This window comes from Pristiophorus japonicus, chromosome 23 (assembly GCF_044704955.1).
Source record: "Pristiophorus japonicus isolate sPriJap1 chromosome 23, sPriJap1.hap1, whole genome shotgun sequence".
NCBI classification, from domain to species: Eukaryota; Metazoa; Chordata; class Chondrichthyes; family Pristiophoridae; genus Pristiophorus; species Pristiophorus japonicus.
Window position 1 is genome coordinate 35,751,605 of NC_091999.1, and position 20,997 is coordinate 35,772,601.

Sequence of the window (20,997 nt, forward strand, 5' to 3'; positions counted from 1 at the left end):
CGTGTAACATTGTGTTTACCTGTAAGTTTGTGTGTGTGTGTTTTGTGTTAGTTTGTGTTTGGATTTATATGCGTGTTCATGCTTGTGTAAATGTGTTCAGGTGTGTGTTTCCCTGTAAGTGTATGGCTATGTCGCAGTGTTGTTCATGTTTAGGTGTAAGCGTGTGTGTGTTTATGTGTAACAATGGGTTTGCAGGTAAGTTTATGTGTTTGTGTGTGTGTGTGTTTTGTGTCAGTGTGTGTTTTGATTAATGTGTGTGTCTAAGTGCAATTGTGTATTTGCATGTAAGCGTTTGTGTGTTTTGTGTAAATGTGTGTTTGGATTGATGCGTTTGTTTACGAGTGTGTGTGTGTTTTGTGTACGTGTGTGTGTGGATTGATGTGTGTATTTATGTATGTGTAAGTCTGTTTCTGTGTTTTGTGTAAGTGTGTGTGTTGATTGATGTGTATTTATGTGTGTGTAAATGTGTTTTGTGTAAATGTGTGTGCGGATTGATGTATGTGTTTATGTGTGTAAAAGTGTGTGTAAGTGTGTTTTGCAAGTGTGTGTGTATGGATTGATGCGTGTGTCTATGTGTGTGTAAGTGTGTTTTGCGTAAGTTTGTGTGTGGATTGATGTATGTGTTTATGTGTGTAGGTGTGTTTTGCGTAAGTATGTGTGTGGATTGATGTGTGTGTCTATGTGTGAGTAAGTGTGTGTAAGTATCCGTTGTGTAAGTGTGCGTTTAGATTGCCGTGTATTATTGCTATTGTTCAAAGTTTTAGAGAGTACCATTAACTGGATTTGACAATGATGGTTTTCATGATATTCTAGTTATGTATAATATTATGTGTCAGAGTGTTAATGTATGTCTTTATATGTAAGTCTATGTGTGTTTGTGTGTAATTGTGCACTTACACAAAAACACACACACTTAGACAAAATCATCAGCACACTTACATATGAACACAGACAAACTCACCTCCACATGTATTCTCCCTGCTCTGTGTAAGTGTGTCCTGTGTGAAGCGCAATGTGACGTCAGCCGAAGGAATGCAACAATTCAACCGATGGGCCTCAGAAACATCAGGGACACAACTGTGAGAAACCCGCAGAGGATACAATCACCAGTTTAGATATGGCCCATTGAATTCAGCATGTTAGGTTACAATTAACAGGGTCTGTTGCACCCCCAACCCTATTTAAAAATATTACGTGGAATAAATAGTTATATCAGAATATAATACTCATGTGACAAGTTTAAAATCTTTAGACCATGAGTTAGAATCTGACATTGTACTGATGGCAACTTAGTGCATTTAAAAGAGAGTGCTTCACTGCCCATCTCCCTGCGGGAGGGGCAGTGGGGGTTACGTGAATTACGTATTTCCTGTTCCCCTCTCGCTGGTGGGTGTGAGAGGTACAGTGAGTTAAAATTACCCTTTACTCTATCTCTGCTGAAGTTACTTTCAGGAATTCTGTAATGAGAGAACTTCGCCCAGTCTCTAACCCATGGTGTGTCTGAGCTGGGAGCGCTGGCTGTACAAGCCTTGGGAGCGAGACGCGCAAACACCCGACTTCAGATAAACAGCCCTGACATTGGCAAAAATAGGAAACATAGTTAATTGAGCGGCTGTGTGTTTAACTCATGATTGGAAAAAAAAGCCATTTATTGTTTTTTATTTAAGAACTGAAATGCAATCGAGAGATTCTCATTGACAAGAATTGACGGTGTCCATCAGAACAAGGGAAATGTTGACGAAACTGGGTTTACCGCTGGATTTATTGATGGTTCTGTTGGTGATCTTCAAGGGGATCGCTTCATGTCCCACCACACAGGAGTAAGAAGCGCCGCTGGACCACTCCTCGGCTGCAATGGATAGCAGGCTGTACATGAAGAAGGATCTGCTGCCGTTCTCCGCCATCACCTCGGTGTTCTTGTAGTTGCCCGAATCCACCGGTTTGTCATTGACGGTCCATTTGACGAAGATCTCTCGGGGGGAGAAACCTCTCACTAAGCAGGTGAGGCTGACCAACCTCTGAGCGGAAACTTCTTCTGCCGAGGGCAGGAGGACAGACACGGCTGGTTCCCGTGGAGCTTTCGCTGTAGAAAAGTTACAATAAAGGCCAATGAACTGGACAGTTCCAGAGACAATGGGGAAACTTTAATTCAATACAGATGGCGGGCTTTGGACGTGGAAATTTTTAAATTGATAAAATTCGGAATCCCGATCTCGCGCCCACTCCCGGTTGTAATATTATATTTGAGTAAAATATTTAAATGAGACTGGAATCTTCTATTTTAACCACCATTTGGTGTTTAACTGTCGCTGGTCCGGTTTGACACACTGTGTAAATCCCTGCAGTTATAGCTAGGCGGGGACTGCTGCACCCAGGTGGCAATTGCCCTTACACCTACCTCCTGGATCCAGGGGCCCTGCCTAATCCACCCCCCGCGATCCGAGACCTCCTGACTCGGCTTCCAATCCTCCCGTTCTCCCGTTTGGCCTGTGAGACCACCGCGCCCACAACTCGCCTTCCTCATTTAAATTCTTCCAATTTCAGCTGGTTAGATGTGAGAGAAATGGACTCTCCGTTAAATTTTAACGCTTTTCCTTTTCCCCTCTGGGGCCTCTCTGGTTTTCCATCCCGCAGCAGAGGGAACACAATCCTTCTCTCTGAATTCTTGAAGGATTGGTCTGGAAAATTACATAGAATTTACTGCACAGAATGATGAGATTTGGCCAACTGGTCTATGCCGGTGTGTATGTTCCACATCAGCCTCCTCTTAGCTCACTTAATCTAATCCTAATAACATACCTTCTATTCCTTTCTCGCTCATGGACTTATCCAGTTTCCCCTAAAATACATAATGTCAGGTCCCAGAGTGCTGAGTTCGTGGAATTACCAAACTGAATGATCAGAGTAGCCCATTAAACACTTTATATAATGAATTGGCCCTTGAACATGCACTGAAAATAGTCACAGTATCTCACTTATTGCATCAATCTCCCCGCTCACCCTTTTCCTTGTGAATGGAATCTCTGATAGGAGTCGGCATATCCTGATGGCTCACCACGCAGTAGAACTTATCCCCACTCAGCCAGTCTTGTGTCGAGATGTTTAAGTTGCTGATCACACTGTTGGGATCCTCTCCAGGTTGGACGGCAATCTCTGATTTCAAAGCCTCCTTTTCTCGGGTCCAGGACACGGTGAGTCCATAAGGAGCGTCAGACACGATGCAGGTTAAGGTCACCGTCGCCTCCAGTAAGACCTGTTCCAGTGACGGTGGGCGAAGAGTGATTTTTGAATCGCTGCATGGGACATCCACTGCGAAATAGGAATGAAAGTCAGGAAAATCTGCAGCTTCAGAATCAGGGCACCAATATTGAGCCTTAACTCTTCCAAGGGAGATATATCACTTTTGAGATATCAACCTCTCGCTGTTGCTTTAAGACCAGCGGTATTGGAAGGACAATGAATTGGCAACGATTCCAGGAGATCTGTAACATTTCTTGTGTATTTGCAGCCAGAGCCACCTGTAATGGGCTGTGAAGCAAATACCCGGCGTAAAATGGAAATACATTGGGGCGCAATTGTGTTAGGCATTGAATAGTGCTCTTCCTGAAATCCCTTGCTCCTTTAAGCCCGTCTGTAGAACCTTGCACCCAAATTCATCTCCGCTGGTTATAATAGCTGAAGCCCGAATAGCCCGAGGTTCAAGAGATCTACACCAGCATTATACTGGTTCAAATCCAGTGTCAAATTAATTTCAGGATTTATGCGACAACAGGAAACAAAGTTAAGTTTCTGGTCTCTTGTTGCAGTGAAAATGTGCAGGAACCAGTCACAGCCCCCGTCAGATGAGACGTGCAAGGTCGGGAGAATGGAGTTCCAAGGGGTCTTTGTGGTGGGGCATCATTTGTAATGATGTGAGGTAGTTTGTTAACTTCTGTAATTACTGAACATTTATCATGTCTGGTGAGAGAGACTCAGAGTGAAATATGACCTCAGGGCATTAATAGCAACATAGGAACAGGAGGAGGCCATTCAGTCCATCCATCCTGTCCCGCCAACCAGTTAGATCATGGCTGATCAACACTCAACACCATCTTCACGCCTTGGTTACGTAACCCTTGATAACCTTGCCGAACAAAAATCTATCAATCTCACTTTTCAATTGAAAGCAAGCTTCATCAGCTTTTGGGGAGGGAAATATCGACTTGCACTATTCTTCCTGTGAGAAAATCCTTTCTAACATCACCTCTGCACGGCCTAACTCTAATGTTAAGGTTCTGCTACTTGTTCTGGACTCTCCAATCAAACTAAATAAATGTTTCTATATCTACTCGATCAATTCCATTTATCAACTTAAACACCTCAATTGGATCATCTCTTAACGTTCTATACTCGTCTCCTGCTCATTTTACATTATTAGCCACGGTTTAATTCGGGTAAACCTGCAGTTTAGCGCGTCCATGTATATCCTTCCTGAGGTGCGGAGCCGAGAATTGGGCTCAGTGCTCTGAATAGGGTAGATGCCAATTCTAGCAGGATTCCTGGACAGTTGGCAGGAAAGGGTTCCAGACTCCGACAGCCACTCCGTATATGACCAGCCAACTCAGGATAAACCTGTGACTAAGGACACTTCACTCACTGCCTGACATCAGAGCAAGAGGAAAGCTTCTTCGGCGAGGTTAATAAATCCTGATCAATGAGGAATCCTGAACCAGAAGATCCTGGATTGAATTCCCACTCCAGATACTTGATCACAAAATGTAAGCTGAGTCTCCCAGTGCAGCACTGGGGGCATGGCACACGATCGGAGGTGCCGTCTGTCAGATCAGCTGTTAAACCGAGGATCCGTCTGGCCTCTCAGGTGGAGGTAAAAGATACCCTGGCATTACTTCAATGAAAAGCAGAGGAGTTCTCCCTGGTGGCATGGGAATATTTATCCCTCAAAAAATATGACTCAAAAAAAATTGGTCATTATCACACTGCTGTTTGTGGGAGCTTGCTGTGCACTAAATGACTGCCGTACTTTGTAAATTACAACTGTGACCACATTTCACAACTTAATTCATTGCCTGGCAAGCGCTTTGGTTCAGTCTGTGGTCGCTGAAAGCGCTGTATAAAGGCAAGTTTGTATCGCAAGAATACACAAACTGCATGATTGGAAATTAGGAACAGTCCTCTGCTTTTTACTAATTCCAATAAAAGTCATGACTGAGGTCAGCGCTCAGAATGGTCTGGAACCTCCCGGGATTGTGCCTCTTACCCTGAGATCTGCTGAAGTTACGGCTTTGCGTGACCCCTTCATGAGTGATCTGGCAGGTGTAGACCGAGCCGGTGAACCATTCCTCGGCGGGGACCGTCAGCCGACTGGCCGTCGAGAAGTTCCCGTTCACCTTAAAGACGGGAGAGGTGATGAAGCCCGAATCCAGGAGTTGTCCACTTTTCAGCCAATTCACGGTCAGTGACTTTGGCCGGAAATCGATGATTGAACACACGGCGCTTGCATATCTGCTGCTGGTGATTTGTTCAGTGGAACTCAGCGTGAGGAGAACAGTTGGAGGAACGATGTCCCGTTCAGGATCTTCAAAAAAAAACATATTACTGACATTGCTCGGAAAATAAATGATTAAGAAATGCAAGTGTCCTTATATTGTAACAGGTTATTTGCTGTCAGGCTAACATTAACCTGGCATTTACAGAGAGCAGAACTGTGCACATTATTCTCAGTGTAATAGGCAGACCAGAACTGTGCATAATATTCTAAGTGCGATGTGGGGACCAGAACCATGCACAGTATTCTAAGTGTGATATGGAGACCAGAATTATGCATAATATTCTAAGTATGATATGGAGACCAGAACTTTACACCGTATTCTAAGTAGGTGATGGAAGCCAGAATTCAAACAATATTCTAAGTGTGATATGGAGAACAGAACTGTGTACAATATTCAAACTGTGATGTGGAGACCGGAACTGTGCATAATATTCTAAGTATGATATGGAGACCAGAACTTTAGACACTATTCTAAGTATAAGAGGGAAACCAGAATTGTGAGTAATATTCTAAATGTGATAAGGAGACTAGAACTGTGCACAGTATTTTAAGTATTATATGGAAATCAGAACTGTACACAATACTCTAAGTGTAATATGGAGATCAGAACTGTACACATTATTATAAGTATGATAGGGAGAGCAGAACTGTACACAGTACTCTAAGTGTGATTTGGAGGCCAGAACGGTGCACAGTACTCCAAGTATGATATGGAGAGCAGAACTGTACACAGTACTCTAAGTGTGGTCTAACCAAATTTCTATACAAGTTGAATATAATTTCTCACCTTATCACAGTTTGCCCTGTATCCCACACCACTAACCTGGCATTGTGATGGCCCAGACCGACACACCACGTCGAACCTCGCAATAGATTGTGCTGCTCCCCACATCTGACTCGGTGATGGTTAACTGGCTGCTCTGGGTGTAGGTTCCCTTCTTGTTGAGCACTGGCGGGTAGGTCTTCAATCCAGTGGTGATCGGCACTTTATCTTTCTTCCAGGAAAGGCTGGTGATATCGGGGGAGTAGTCCATCGCCAAACAGCCGTATGTGATGGAGCCATCGGTGCTTGGTTGTTCACAGGAGGAGAGCAGGGCGTAGAGGGTAGGGGGAGACGATGTTACTGGGAAAGAATGGCCCATTGATCAAGTTAGACTCTGTAATCCATGATTATAAAAGAAATAAACAACTCGAAATTTGACTGCAGAATAAAGTAATTCCACCATTTCCCCATCAAAGATTACACGGGCATTTGAGTTTCTGTCAGTTCCATGATAAGCACCTGTCAATGCGCTGGTCAGGAACACACCTTTCTCTCCCCGAGCTCTATCACATTACACAACAAGAACCTTTACACAACTCGTCAATAAAGAATCCTTCATTGGAACATACAATGGAAGAACAGAGATGTGTTCCTGCTATTTCGGCCAGCATTTATTTCTCAATCAGCACCATTTCTGGTCCTTTTTTTAATGCAGTTTGGGGAAATTTGCTCTGTGCACATTGCCTGCGGCGTATCCCTAGAAAACAACAGTGACTGCACTTCAAAGCAACAGCGGAATTCCTGCTTCGGACGTTAGCAAAAAACCCACTAAATTTGCCTACCACATAATTCAACACGTAGCATTTCCATAGTCTAGTTTCTAAGATTCAAACTGTAGGTGAACCGCGATTGAGTCGAATTTCTCCCTTTCTTTCTCAGCATTTGAGGGAGAGCGATGTCCCTCAGTGCACTGTGATCTGGGCTCTATTCCATCCTATTGATTGCATGTCCCTTGAGTTTCCTCCTCCCTCCCACTCAATTAATAATCCGAATAAAATACCATTCCAAAATCTGGTTAATTGGAAGTTTCTCCTTAAATGGCCCATTTCAATTGCTATTGTTGTTCTTGTTATATAACAATGATCTGGACTTGGTTATAGGGAATACAATTTCGAAGTTCGAAGGTGATGCAAAACCTGGCAACGTAGCCAATAGTGAGCATGATAGCAGCAGACTCCATGAGGGTGATAAATGAAATGGATCAGGACATAGCAATTGCAATTTAATGCGAATCATTGAGAAGCAATGCACATTGGGTGGAAGATGGAGATGCAGTATAATCTAAGTAGTATTGTTTGGAGGGGATGCACGAATAGAGAGATCTAGATGTACATATTCACAAATCTTTGAAGGGGGGCAGGGCAAACTGGTAAGACAGTTATGAAAGCGTATGGGATAGATGACTTTGTAAATGGGCCATTGACTACAAAAACAAGGTGGTTATGCTAAACTTACAGATCACGTGTTAGACGTATTGTGCACAATTCTGTAACAACAATGTAGGAAGGATGTCAAGCCCTTGGGGAGTGTAGAGGGGAGGCTTTTACCAGGATGATGCCAGGGATGTGGTCTTCAGTTATGTGGAAAGATTGGAGAAGCTGTGCCGTTCTCCTTAGAGCAGAGGTTAAGAGGAGACCTAAGAGAGATATTCAACATTATGACAGGTTTTGATATAGCAAGTAGGGAGAAACTGCTTCCGCTGGAAAGTAGGTGGGTAACTAAAGATCACAGATTTAAAATAATTGGCAAAAGATCAAAAGGGAAAATTGGGGTAATTTTTTCACACAGAGGGTTGGTAATTTCAGGAATGCTCCAGGCAGTTCCTCCTGTACTTCAGGAGGACTCATGTGCACGTTTACAAGGAAAACCCTGGTGAGTTTGGCTAAATTGGACAGCTCTTTCAGAACCGGCACAAGCACGATGCCTGAATGGCCTGTTTCAGTGCTGTGAGATACTATCATTCTACACGAGTCAGTGGGAATAGCTCTTCTACAATTAATGGAAGGAAACGCTTCATATTTTGGACACCTCTACCAGATCTATTTTTATTGTTCGTTAAAATGAAAGAGGATATTTAAAATAAAGGGATCTTATAAATCTGACGCAAATTACTCAATCGCATGTTATTAGAAAGGCTTAAATTCATTACGAATGATGACTTATTTCAGGTTGACTCTATCTCTTTAAATGTTTCACAAATTGCAGCTCAGTGACTGTGTGCCTTGTGTTGTGACCCAGGCCAATAGCTGCATCTCATCAAAGTTTCTCCCTGCCTTGAACATTACAGGAAAAATTGGACAAAATATTGTTTCTAAACTTGAGGTCCCCATGACGGTTATTTGAAGCGGCAGTCCCTATATTCTCCATTTAAATTGTGAAAATAACTTACAGCCTCCCAACAGATCAGAACAGGCGCTGCTTTCTGGAGCGTTATTCACTTCCTGAAACGATTTGTTCTGAAAGTGAGCTGAGGATCAGGCCAATCGTGTTCAATAGTAATCTAATGCTCAAAATGTTCAAACATTAATAACGCATTAAAAATTGGGCATTTTTTTCAGAAAGAATAGAAACATCAATGAATGTGCGTTGTTTAATCTGGGCAATGGGACGATTTATTGTGTATATCTGGCACGAGTAGTTTATCTGCTATCTGTAAGTCGCAGATAACGGTGCCTTGAACATTGCCTGACCAAGCACTCTCAGGTCAGATACAGCACGGATAAGAGAACAAAGCTCCCGCTGTGCTGCCGTGTGGGTCAGGACAGGTATAGCAAGTGTTGCACACAGAGTAATATGTTATCTATACTATCCCGTCAAACATTCCCAGCTCAAGAACTGCAGAGATGTGCTACGAAATGTCTCCCCATAAAATGCGTTATCAAATTGACCGATTAATTAAGCACAATTATCACAAGTACAAAGAAAAGCTTCCCATACACTGATCCTTTAAAGCGCACCCACTGACATATAGCTCTGATTAAATAGAAGATCAATCTATATTGAAGGACCCAATTAAGCTCCGCGTCCTTGTAAATAAAAGGTTAAATACTGAGTAAAGCTATCTCTGCAATGTCCCATCAAGCACTGCCAGATAAGGTAAAGCACGGGTTAGTTGCAAAGTAAAGCTCCCTCTTCACTGTCATATCAAACACTCCCAGGGCAGGTACGGCACGAGTTAGATAAAAAGTAAATTTCCCTCCACACTGCTAATTAAACACATTCACGGCAGGTACAGTAAGGCTTGGATAAAGAATAAAGCTTTCTCTACACTGTCCCATCATACACTCCCAAGACAGGTACAGAATAATCTTCCTCTACAGTGTCCCATCAAACAGTCTCAGTGCAGGTACAATATTGCCAAAATAAATTGGAGCACCCATCAGATCGGACGAGGCGCTGCTTTCCTGAAACTGTTTGTTCGGAAAGTGAGCTTAGAAACATTGAAACATAGCAACATAGAAAATAGGTGCAGGAGCAGGCCATTCGGCCCTTCGAGCTTGCACCGCCATTCAATGAGTTCATGGCTGAACATGCAACTTCAGTAACCCATTCCTGCTTTCTCGCCATACCCCTTGATCCCCCGAGTAGTAAGGACGTCATCTAACTCCTTTTTGAATATATTTAGTGAATTGGCCTCAACAACATTCTGTGGCTGAGAATTCCACACGTTCACCACTCTCTGGGTGAAGAAGTTTCTCCTAATCTCGGTACTAAATGGCTTACCCCTTATCCTTAGACTGTGACCCCTGATTCTGGACTTTCCCAACATTGGGAACATTCTTCCTGCATCTAACCTGTCTAAACCCGTCAGAATTTAAAAGGTTTCTATGAGATCCCCTCTCATTCTTCTCAACTCCAGTGAATACAAGCCTAGTTGATCCAGTCTTTCTTGATATGTCATTCCCGCCAGCCTGGAAATCAGTCTGGTGAACCTTCGCTGCACTCCCTCAATAGCAAGAATGTCCTTCCTCAAGTTAGGAGACCAAAATTGTACACAATACTCCAGGTGTGGCCTCACCAAGACCCTGTACAACTGTAATAACACCTCCCTTCCCTGTACTCAAATCCTCTCGCTATGAAGGCCAACATGCCATTTGCTTTCTTAACCGCCTGCTGTACCTGCATGACAACCTTCAATAAATTATGTACTATGATACCCAGGTCTCGTTGCACCTCCCCTTTTCTTAATCTGTCATCATTCAGATAATAATCTGCCTCTCTGTTTTTACCACCAAAGTGGATAACCTTAGGATCAGACCAATCTCATTCAATAATTATCTGATGCTCAAACTGTATAAACATTACTAATTTGTTACATGCAGATTGAAGTTTCTTCAATATTTTTAGAAAATCACTCAAATGAGATACAAGATAGATTCGATAGAGTAAATCTCCCTCGTCACTGATCTGTCTGGCGCTGTAAGGTCATGTAAAGCAAATGATGAATGCATATTAAACTACACTACCCTGTAAGACGGGTCAAATATAACAAGGTTTAGATTCCGAGTAAAATTATTTCTGTACTGTGCCATCAATCCGCACAGGGCAGGTACAGCATGGGTCAAGATACAGAGTAAAGCTCCCTCTACATTGTCCCATCAAACATGCCCAGAGCAGGTACAGTATGGGTCAGATACAGAGTAACACTCCCTCTACACTGTCCCATCAAACACTCCCAGGGCACATACAGCATGGGCTAGATACAGAGTAAAGCTCCTTCTGCCCTGTCCCATCAAACACTCCCAGGGCAGGTACAACCGGGTTAGAAACTGATTAAAGCTCCTTCTACTGTCTCCCCGTGGTGTTTCGGAACTGCTCCTTCTGATTACCACAATCTGAGTTACCGATTTCATTTCTGCGGCGACTCCTCAAACTTAAATTAAATCTTTCACTTTTCTCACATATACCAGTTTCTTAAATAACTGAGTTAAATTACACTCTCCGCAATACAGAATCACAACCCAGAAGGTTTACAACCAGTCAGAAGGACTCCTGATTCTCACACAGTGAGCAGGCGCACAGAAACAGAACAGACACAAACGGTGCAACAATGGTGCTCCAGGCAGAGAGTCCAGTTCAATCTCTTAATTTCAATTAAGCTGTTTGATTTCTAATTTATTTCTTGTCAATTTCCAACCACCTCAACTCTGCAAATTTTTTGAAATTAAACTGATATTAATTTGAGAGACTCTGCAACATCCAGCCATTTTCCCATCTCTGTCAGCTATCTTCTAAACCGTGCAAAAATTAACTCCCCTGAAAGCAAGTATCTGGAAATAATTCACATTCCAATGAATTTGCTGCCCGTCACATGGGACTCGGTGACAGAATAAGAATGTCACAATCCAGGAGACATCTACATTGAAACCTGATCACCCACTGATTTGATATATTTTCATCAGTAAACATAACGTGTAAAATCATCGAGGCAAAACAGGAAGTTAATTCACTAAAATCTGCAGCGGCACCTTATCGAACTCAGCACAGCCGAGTTATAAATGCATTGATTTATAAATTAATTTAGGAATTAATTAAACATTCTCTCCAACCATTGAGGTTTTGCAATAACTATAATACGAACCAGTATGCAACGCAATTGCAAGGGATCGTTTATGGTTAATAAATGATCACTGATGTTACATTCTAATTAATGTTCATGTTCGCTGATTATTGAAAATAATCTGAGTGCCTGTCTGGCCCTTCCTCCTCAGAAGCACACTTACCTGGAACATTTGAAATTAACTTAATGTGCAGAATTTCAGCCTTACTAATACAGCCGAAATTTGTTATTGAGAGACAGCTTTTGGTCTTGCAAAGTGTTCAAGATTAGTTTAGTGATAATTCTATCAAACAACACACACTATTTATTCAATAACAAATTTCGGCTGCACAGTAAGAATGTCATACCCCGGCAGATATATTAAATGGAAAAAATGCAATTTACAACACGGCTTTAAGTTACAAATAATTGTGCTCAGTCATGCATCTGTGTAAACAGGAGGTAGCAAGTAATTGAAAACCCTAATCAATCTGAACACAGCGCTGGAATCAGTCTGTTGTCAGTGAAATAATTGCAGGCATAATTAATAACTGTATCGAGCCTCTAAAAGTTTCCGCTCCCTTTAACGGTGCCCAGTATAGAGCAGGATTTTAGAAGGCAAATAATATTAAGTAAATGAGCATTGGACTTATAGCATATTTTAATAACACTGGAAGATATCGCATTATAATCGGTTGGTTAATATTAATTTAATTCAACTACAACCTGAACACTTGTTAATTATGTATATGGTAATTAGTTACATTTCACACAATAAAATATCAGCATCGTAAACATAGATTAATAGTTGAATATATAATTATCACTTCAATAATTGTTATGTTAAAATACATTTCAATGATTTATGATTTCTAACACCTTCCTGTTCTCTGCCTACAATCTGTTTCCAAACAGTTTCAAACATATATCATTATTGCATTCGAGCGTAAACCTGCTGCTGCTCGCTGACACCGATATTAAACATTGTAGAAACGCCAAACAGCTTCACAAATTCTAGGTATTCTGAGTAACACAGGCACAAACTCTCCTCAGCAGATCAACACTAAATCACATCACTGAGGGGCGGAATCCCTCGACAGAATCTTTCATGGAGCAGACCCTTCATTCTATAAACTCTTTCAGCAGAATCAAATGTATCCTTGCAAAAAATCTCATTACACAATCACCAAACCCGCCTAACAATGAAATAACTAATGATTGAATTCAACAGAAATGTAAATACTGACAGCAGAATTGTGATTTGACAGATCATGCTAAATAAATTAATGTTCATATTATAGCATATTTAATAATAATTGGTGATATTACTACATTATAATAATGTTAGTAATATTAATTTAAATCTTCCGGCTGGAAATGTGTTCATTTTTCAGTTCTTAATTACAGTAACACTTCACGTATTTAATCTGAGCGTTCGAGATCATTCGCGCAGTCGATGACAATGTAATTTTCATTAGAAAACATTAAATTCCTTAAGATTATTTACTGATCGCTAAGCTTTCTGTTTTGTGCCTACAAAGTTCCTTTAAATAGATTTAAACACAATGTTTGCATTCGATCAGAAGAACTGCAACAATCAGAGGTCACCGAGATTAAACATTGCAGAAACGTCAAACAGTGTAACAACCATAAAGTATTTAAAGTAACCCAGGCACACAGTCGCGTCAGCGAATAAACAACAAAAATCATCAACAACATTTTCTGTGGAGAAACTGTTGAATTCTATAATCACTTTGCAGCAGAATCACATTGAGCATTGCAAAAAATCTCAAAACAAAATCCACCGAACCCAAGTTTCAGTGAACAAAATAATTATTAAAATAAACAAAAATATAAAATAAAGACACAAATACAAGAGTTACTGAATGAGTGAATGTTCCTTACCTGCAGTCACCGTCACCATGGTCCCTTGTCCCCAGTAGCCCATTTCGTTACACAGTGAGACACGTTGTATCAAATACTCCGGCGGACTGTTAACTGTAAAATACAGAAATTAAATTGCACGCAGCTTTAAAAACCTGATTCTGACTCCCCTATGAGTGAATCAGTGAGATATTTCAGTTTGTACCGTTCATTATATTTATAAAAAATGATTGGAATACTTCTGAAGCAGCTGTGCAGATTCAGCATGGCAATCAAGAGTAATAAAGCAGAAAAATGTGATACATTTAAATATATATATATCTTACTTCTACTCATTATTTTTATTTAAACCTCAGTTTCTTCGACGCTCCTGCCGTGGTAGCGATCGCATGTTTGTGCAAATTACATGTCTGGGGTTTTTGTATGGAAAGCTCGCTCTGTATAGTACCGTGGCCCACTGCTGTAGTCCCACAGTGACAGGAACCCGCACAAATACTGCCCTCACTCTCTGCTCAGTACTGACTCTCAACGTACACTTCAAATAGACATTCACTTCAAATACACATTCGCTTCTGATCAAGTTTAGAATTTAGCCAACAGTTTACACAACACAATAGAAAGTGAACACACTTCCAACCAGCTCCCTGCATGTACCAGGCACAGTGAATCGAGCATCATCTCCAGCTCTGCAATTGCTGACACTGTTCACATTAAACAGGAGCACAACCAAAACTACCCCTCAGTACATGGGTTAGTGTGTTAGATTTTCAACATTGAATTCTCAGTGTCTTAGTTTTGTAAGAAGCGGTTTATGGTCTTGTTCTGAACACTGTTGTTAACATTGCATTTGACACACTTACTGACTGTCAGGTTATGATGGAAATTGTTGAATTCCCTCTCGATCTGTTCTTGTACGGGTCCAGCCCTGGTTCCTCTCGCTGTGGTACCTTGCACAGTAATAGATGGCGGTGTCTTCGCTCTTCAGGTTCTTCATGTCCAGCGCGAAGATGTTGTTTGAAGTGTCTTTGGACGCAGTAAATCGGCTCGCAATCCCTGCGGCGTAATACTTGTTCGATGGACTGTAATACTGAACCAGCCACTCCAGCCCCTGTCCGGGAACCTGGCGGACCCAGTGCATGTAGCTGCCACCAAGATCGAAGCCGCTGGTTTTACAGGTCAGTCTCAGGGAGACCCCGGGAATCCTGGTCTCTGCCTCGGGCTGAGTCAACACCACATTCGACTGGACACCTGTAAAAATAACCAAAAACCCCGACGATCAATCCTGGTGAAATGATTCCTGACTCTGTAACATTCCAGAGAGAAACTAACACTGAGACAGTAACAGTGAGAGATTGGACAATAAAAACTACTCACGGGAAAAGAAAGCCAGCAACACACTGAGAGAAATCGCCAACCTCATCCTCCTGTCAATGTGTGGTGAATGGTTCCGGCAAGAACTCAGTGAGCAAACCCACTTCCAGACTGTTGTATTGCGGTCCCAGTGACCGGCAGTTAAATACCCGGGAGATGGGGGCGAGGTCACAGGCGCCGCCCATTGATTCCCAGATAGGGGCGGTTTCTGTATCCACATCACACCTTCCGCATCACCAACAGAACGGACTCACATCGGGACTGTAAGTTAAATCCCTTTATGTTCTCACTGTTTCAAGGGGGTGTGAATCTCTGAGATTGAATTACATTATCAGGGTCTAAAGACACTGCCATTTTGTGTTTCTCCATCTCCCACTATCTATCCATGCATCTGTACCAATAAAGTATCGCTTATAATCTGAATTGTTATCACTCTATGTAACCGAATGCGGGAGATGGGTAATGTGATTCTTTTTACGGTGTACGTGGCTAAAGCTACACACTTTTGGTCTGGAGATGAGATCTTGCTCCTCACATTATGCAATTGTCTCTCATTGCATTTCACTAACTGCCCCTGAGTCTGTGACCCTAAGACAGCCGTTTGTAAAATTAGCTGTAAAATAAGTCCGCTTGACTGATGATAAAGGAGTGAGTTGACGGAGACACATAAGCAAATGGGTCCCGCCCACTTCAGACCTGCGTTTTATGAGAGAAGCTTGTGAATCAGAACCGATAATATGATCAGCAAACCTCGACATTCAAATCCTTGTAGCTAACTTTAATAGCGACCGACTGTGTAACAGACACGGGTAACAGGAAATCGGTGTATCAGGACATAGCGGTATGTTACAGAATATCACAGGAGTAAATGCTTCATCTCCAGCAGAAACAGATCACAATCTGGGCATTTCACCACCCCATGGTAGCCGGGCTATGAGAGGGGTTGTTCAGGGATACAAATCAGCGCAAATTACACCGCACACTGCGCGGCTACTAATCAGGAATAATGGAGACATTAGTTTAGACCAGACGCAAAATTCTGTGAGAATATTAAAGAAGTGCAGCTGGCACTTCTCTGTGAGAATATTCAAGGCAATTAAACCTGTTTTAGTTACTTTGCGAATCCCACTCATCTTATTACAGTGTGGGGTGAGGCCATTAAACCTCTCTCCAGCACTTCATGCTGTACTGAATAAAGTGACTGAATGGTCTAGAATGGTCTTTATTTGGAAATAGTTTTCCTTAGATACCGTGTGGATCAATTCATTATTTTCCGATCTTATCTTATAATATGGCGAGCATAGAATTTATGGAAAATCATTCTTGAGATGTTATACCATGTAAAATGCTTCTTATTTTAAAAGTTCGACTGAATAATTTAATGTTCAAATAGTTAAATACCATCTTTCTCCCATTCTTGTTCACGCTAATCTGACCCACACAATATTTGGCAGTAACCTAACCGACTGACGTCAGCGAGCCTCGAACATCAGTGTAATTTACAGGAATCATGTGGGGTTCTGTGCAGTCCATCAAAGGTCAGTTTTCTCACTACTGACCGCATGCCTGGAAGCCAACTTCAAAACCTTCACATTGTGAAAACACCTATTTATACACACATCTACCCAGTAACAGTACTGGAGTTAAGTTTAATTTTTTCGTTGTGGAAATGTGTGTAACTGTTCCCATATCTCAGGAAAGGAAGTATATCCAATGTCTCAAAAACCATGTCAATAGCAGCAGTCAGCTGGAGTATCAGTACCACACATAACCCTGTAATAGATAGATAGATAGATAGATAGATAGATAGATAGATAGATAGATAGATAGATAGATAGATAGATAGATAGATAGATAGATAGATAGATAGATAGATAGATAGATAGATAGATAGATCGATCGATAGAGAGATCGATTCGTAGCTAGCTAGCTAGATATATAGCTAGCTAGATAGAGAGAGAGAGAGAGAGAGAGAGAGAGAGATAGAGATAGAGAGAAAGAGATAGATAAATAGATAGATATAAATATATATATCTATATATATAGATGGACAGATAGATAGATAGATAGATAGATAGAAAGATAGATAGATAGATAGATAGATAGATAGATAGATAGATAGATCGATCGATAGATAGATAGATAGATAGATAGATAGATAGATAGATAGATAGATAGATAGATAGATAGATAGATAGATAGATAGATAGATAGATAGATAGATAGATAGATAGATAGATAGATAGATAGATAGATAGATAGATAGATAGATAGATAGATAGATAGATAGATAGATAGATCCTACAAGGATCAGTGCTGGGTCCACTATTGTTCACAACTTATGTTAACAGTTTAGATTTTGGAGTCAAAAACACAACTTCTAAATTTCCGAATGCACGTGGGGCGGGCAGGTCGGGGTGTAAATACTATGGAACACTGCAACGAATTACAAGAATACATGAATTGACTAATTAATGTCAACACAGACAATTATGGGGTATTACATTTTGGTAAGAAAAATAAAGAGGTCACTTATCACGTTTAAAATAAGAATCTAAGTGGGATGGAGGAACAAAGGTCTCTGAGAGGGCAAATGCACACATCACTAAAAGTTAATAATTCCATAAAAAGAAGAATACCTGAACTCGGGTTTATTTCGAGAGGGATAGAATTGAAAAGTGCAAAAGTTATGCTAAACTTGGTTAGACCACACTTGAAGTACTTTGTATAATTGACCCAATTCCCCGCCCTTTCCCCGAAGCACTGCATTTGTTTCCATTCAGATATGTGGATAGTGCAGGGAAGTGCAGTTGAGGTAGAAGATCAGCCATGATCCCGTTGAATGACAGAGCAGGCTCGAGGAACCGTATGGCCTAATCCTGCTCCCAATTCTTATGTTCTTATGTTCTGATTTTCTCGAAAATATGGACATTACATACTCAATCTCTCCTCACAGGACAGCACCACCCTCCACCCCCGCACCCCCTCCACCCCCGCTGCCGTCCCAGGAATCAGGTCAGTCTGATGAACCTTCGATGCACTCTCTCCAAAGCAAGTGTATATTTCCTTCGCTAAGGAGTACACAACTGTACACAATATACTAGGTGTAGTCTCAGCAGGGCCCTATATATGTGCATGAAGGCTTCTTTGCTCTAATACTCCAATCCCTTTGCAATAAAATGTTGCTTACCAGTTGCGTTCCTAATTGATCACTTTGGCTCTATTTTAGCTTTCTGTGATTCGTGTACAAGGCCATCCAGCTCTTTCTGAATAACAACATTACCCAGTTTCTCAGCATTCAAAAAATATTCTGTGCTTCTATTTGTCCTACAAAGGTGCGTAGCTTCACACTTCTCCACATTACACTCAGCTGCCATGTTCTTGCCCGCTCACTTAACCTGTCAATATCCCTTTGCCGCCTCCTTACTCCTTCCTCACTGTTTACTGTACCACCTAACTTTGTATTGTACAGTACGATAATTTAAGTCATTTTCTATACACGTGTAGAAGCTCTAACAATCTGTTTTTAGGTTTTTGATAGCTTATTTAATTTTATATTTTCTCCCATATTCTCAGTTGCATGTGCATCTTTTGCAGAATTCTAAAATCTTCCCAATTGTTGGGCTTACTACTCTTTTTGTCAACATTCTAAGCCTGTTCATTTAATCCACTACTATCTTTAACTTCCCTTGTTAGCCATGGTTGCACCATTTTTCCTGTGAGGTTTTTATTCATTATGGAAGTTTATCTAATCTGACGGCTCTGTGTGATGGGCTGAAGGTGAATTTGCAACACTAATTTGGATATTCCGCCCTTGATACTTCCTGATCATCTGCTCTAAAAAAAATCCTCTGGGTAAACGTTCAAGCAAGTTGTTGTGGTTGGAATTATGAATCATGTTTAAATAAGCTCTGGGGCTTGCAGTAGATATCGTTTATCAGAAGGTGGCGACAGTGATCATATTGATACATCAGTCATGTGGGGACGGATGCTGCTGAGCATTTCAGTCACCGTCTGCATTGTCAAAACAAGTAAAACAATATAATTAATGCTTCTCATTCAGTCAAATTTGAAAGGAGCATGTATCCTTAGAAATAATCTGAAGGGCAAATAAAGATTGCATTTATTTCAATCCACATTTTAGGAAGATTGTCGGGCTCTTGCCGAGGATGCAGAGGAGATTGCTACAAGGCAGAGGGAGTTCAGTTATGTGGAGACGAGAGAGGATGGGATTATTCTTATTATAGCAGGGAATGCTTCGTGGGGAATTAAAATTGTGAAGGGGTTTCATAGAGTTGATATTAAGGTAGGGTTTCAATCGGCAGGTCTATCGGTAACCAGAGGACAAATATTGAGATGATTGATAAAATAAATTAAAGACGGGAGATAAGGAGATTTTTTATGCAGCGAGTTGTAATAACTGGAATGTAGTGCTTGAAAGGGTTATGGCAGCAGATTCAAACATAACTTTCAAATATGGAAATCAATATAAATTTGAAAAGGATAGATGCTCTGGTGTAATAAAATGAGAGACAGTGTCGAGGATAATATAAACAGAGACAGTGCCTGGCGTAATATAAAAAGAGACAGGGTCTCGTGTAATATAAACTGAGACAGAATCTACTGTAATATAAACAGAGACAGGGTCGAGTGTAATATAAACAGGGATAGTGTCTGGAAGAATATAAAGAGAGACAGGGTCTAGTGTAATATAAACAGAGACAGGGTCCAGTTTAATATAAACAGAGACAGGGTCTAATGTAATATAAACAGGGATAGTGTCTGGAAGAATATAAACAGAGACAGAGTCTACTGTAATATAATAAGAGACAGGGTCTAGTTTAATATAAAAAAGACAGGGTCTAATGTAATGTAAACAGAGACAGGGTCTAGTTTAATATACACAGAGACAGGTTCGAGTAATGTAAACAGAGACAGGGTCTAGTGTAATATAAACAGAGATAGGTTATAATTTAATATAAACAGAGACACGGTCCAGTGTAATGTAAACAGAGACACGGTCTCGTGCAATATAAACAGAGACACGGTTTCGTGTAATATAAACAGAGACAGGGTCTAGTGTAATATAAACTGGGACAGGGTCTAATGTAGTATAAACAGGGACAGGGTCTAGTGTAATATAAAAAGAGACTGGGTCTAGTACAATATAAACAGAGACAGGGTCTTGTGTAATATAAACAGAGACAGGGACTTGGGTAATATAAACAGAGACAGGGTCTAGTGTAATATAAACTGGGACAGGGTCTAGTGTAATATAAACAGGGACAGGGTCTAGTGTAATATAAACAGAGACAGAGTCTAGTGTAATATAAAGAGAGACAGGGTCTTGTGTAATATAAACAGAGACAGGGACTCGGGTAATAAGTGTAATATAAACAGGGACAGAGTCTCGTGTAATATAAACAGAGACAGGGTCCAGTGTAATATTGGATAGAAGTACAGATAGATGGATAGAAGTACGAATCGACGGACGGACGGACGGACAGACGGATGGACCGACCAACCGAACGACAAACAGACAGACAGACAGATAGACAGTCAGACAGACATGAAGATTTGCATGGCTGGAATGTTGCTATCAAATTACTCTTGACATTCTCTATGTTTAAATTACTCTAGATCCTGTTTAATTATAACTGCACTGACCATCTCTCGATTCAGATTGCCCAAGGCCCTGTCTCAGCTATTCCCGCACTCGTCTCAAGATCTATTTTATTATTGTAGATCCTGTCTCAGTTACACTGCACTAGACATGGTCTCTGTTTTTATTATGCTATGCTCTGTATCAGTTGTCACATTTCTAGACCCTCC

The 20,997-nt window shown here is 41.1% G+C and overlaps 1 gene segment (V, D, J or C); it reads right to left on the reverse strand.

Annotated features, from left to right (window-relative positions):
- Positions 1-1,691: 1,691 nt before the first annotated feature.
- LOC139235344 (Ig heavy chain C region-like) lies at positions 1,692-15,214 on the reverse strand. The segment is given in 8 exon segments: positions 1,692-2,083; positions 3,001-3,309; positions 5,258-5,575; positions 6,372-6,671; positions 13,816-13,853; positions 14,426-14,438; positions 14,710-15,042; positions 15,169-15,214. Coding segments are annotated over 8 exon segments (1,749 nt in total).
- Between the last annotated feature and the right edge of the window lie 5,783 nt (positions 15,215-20,997).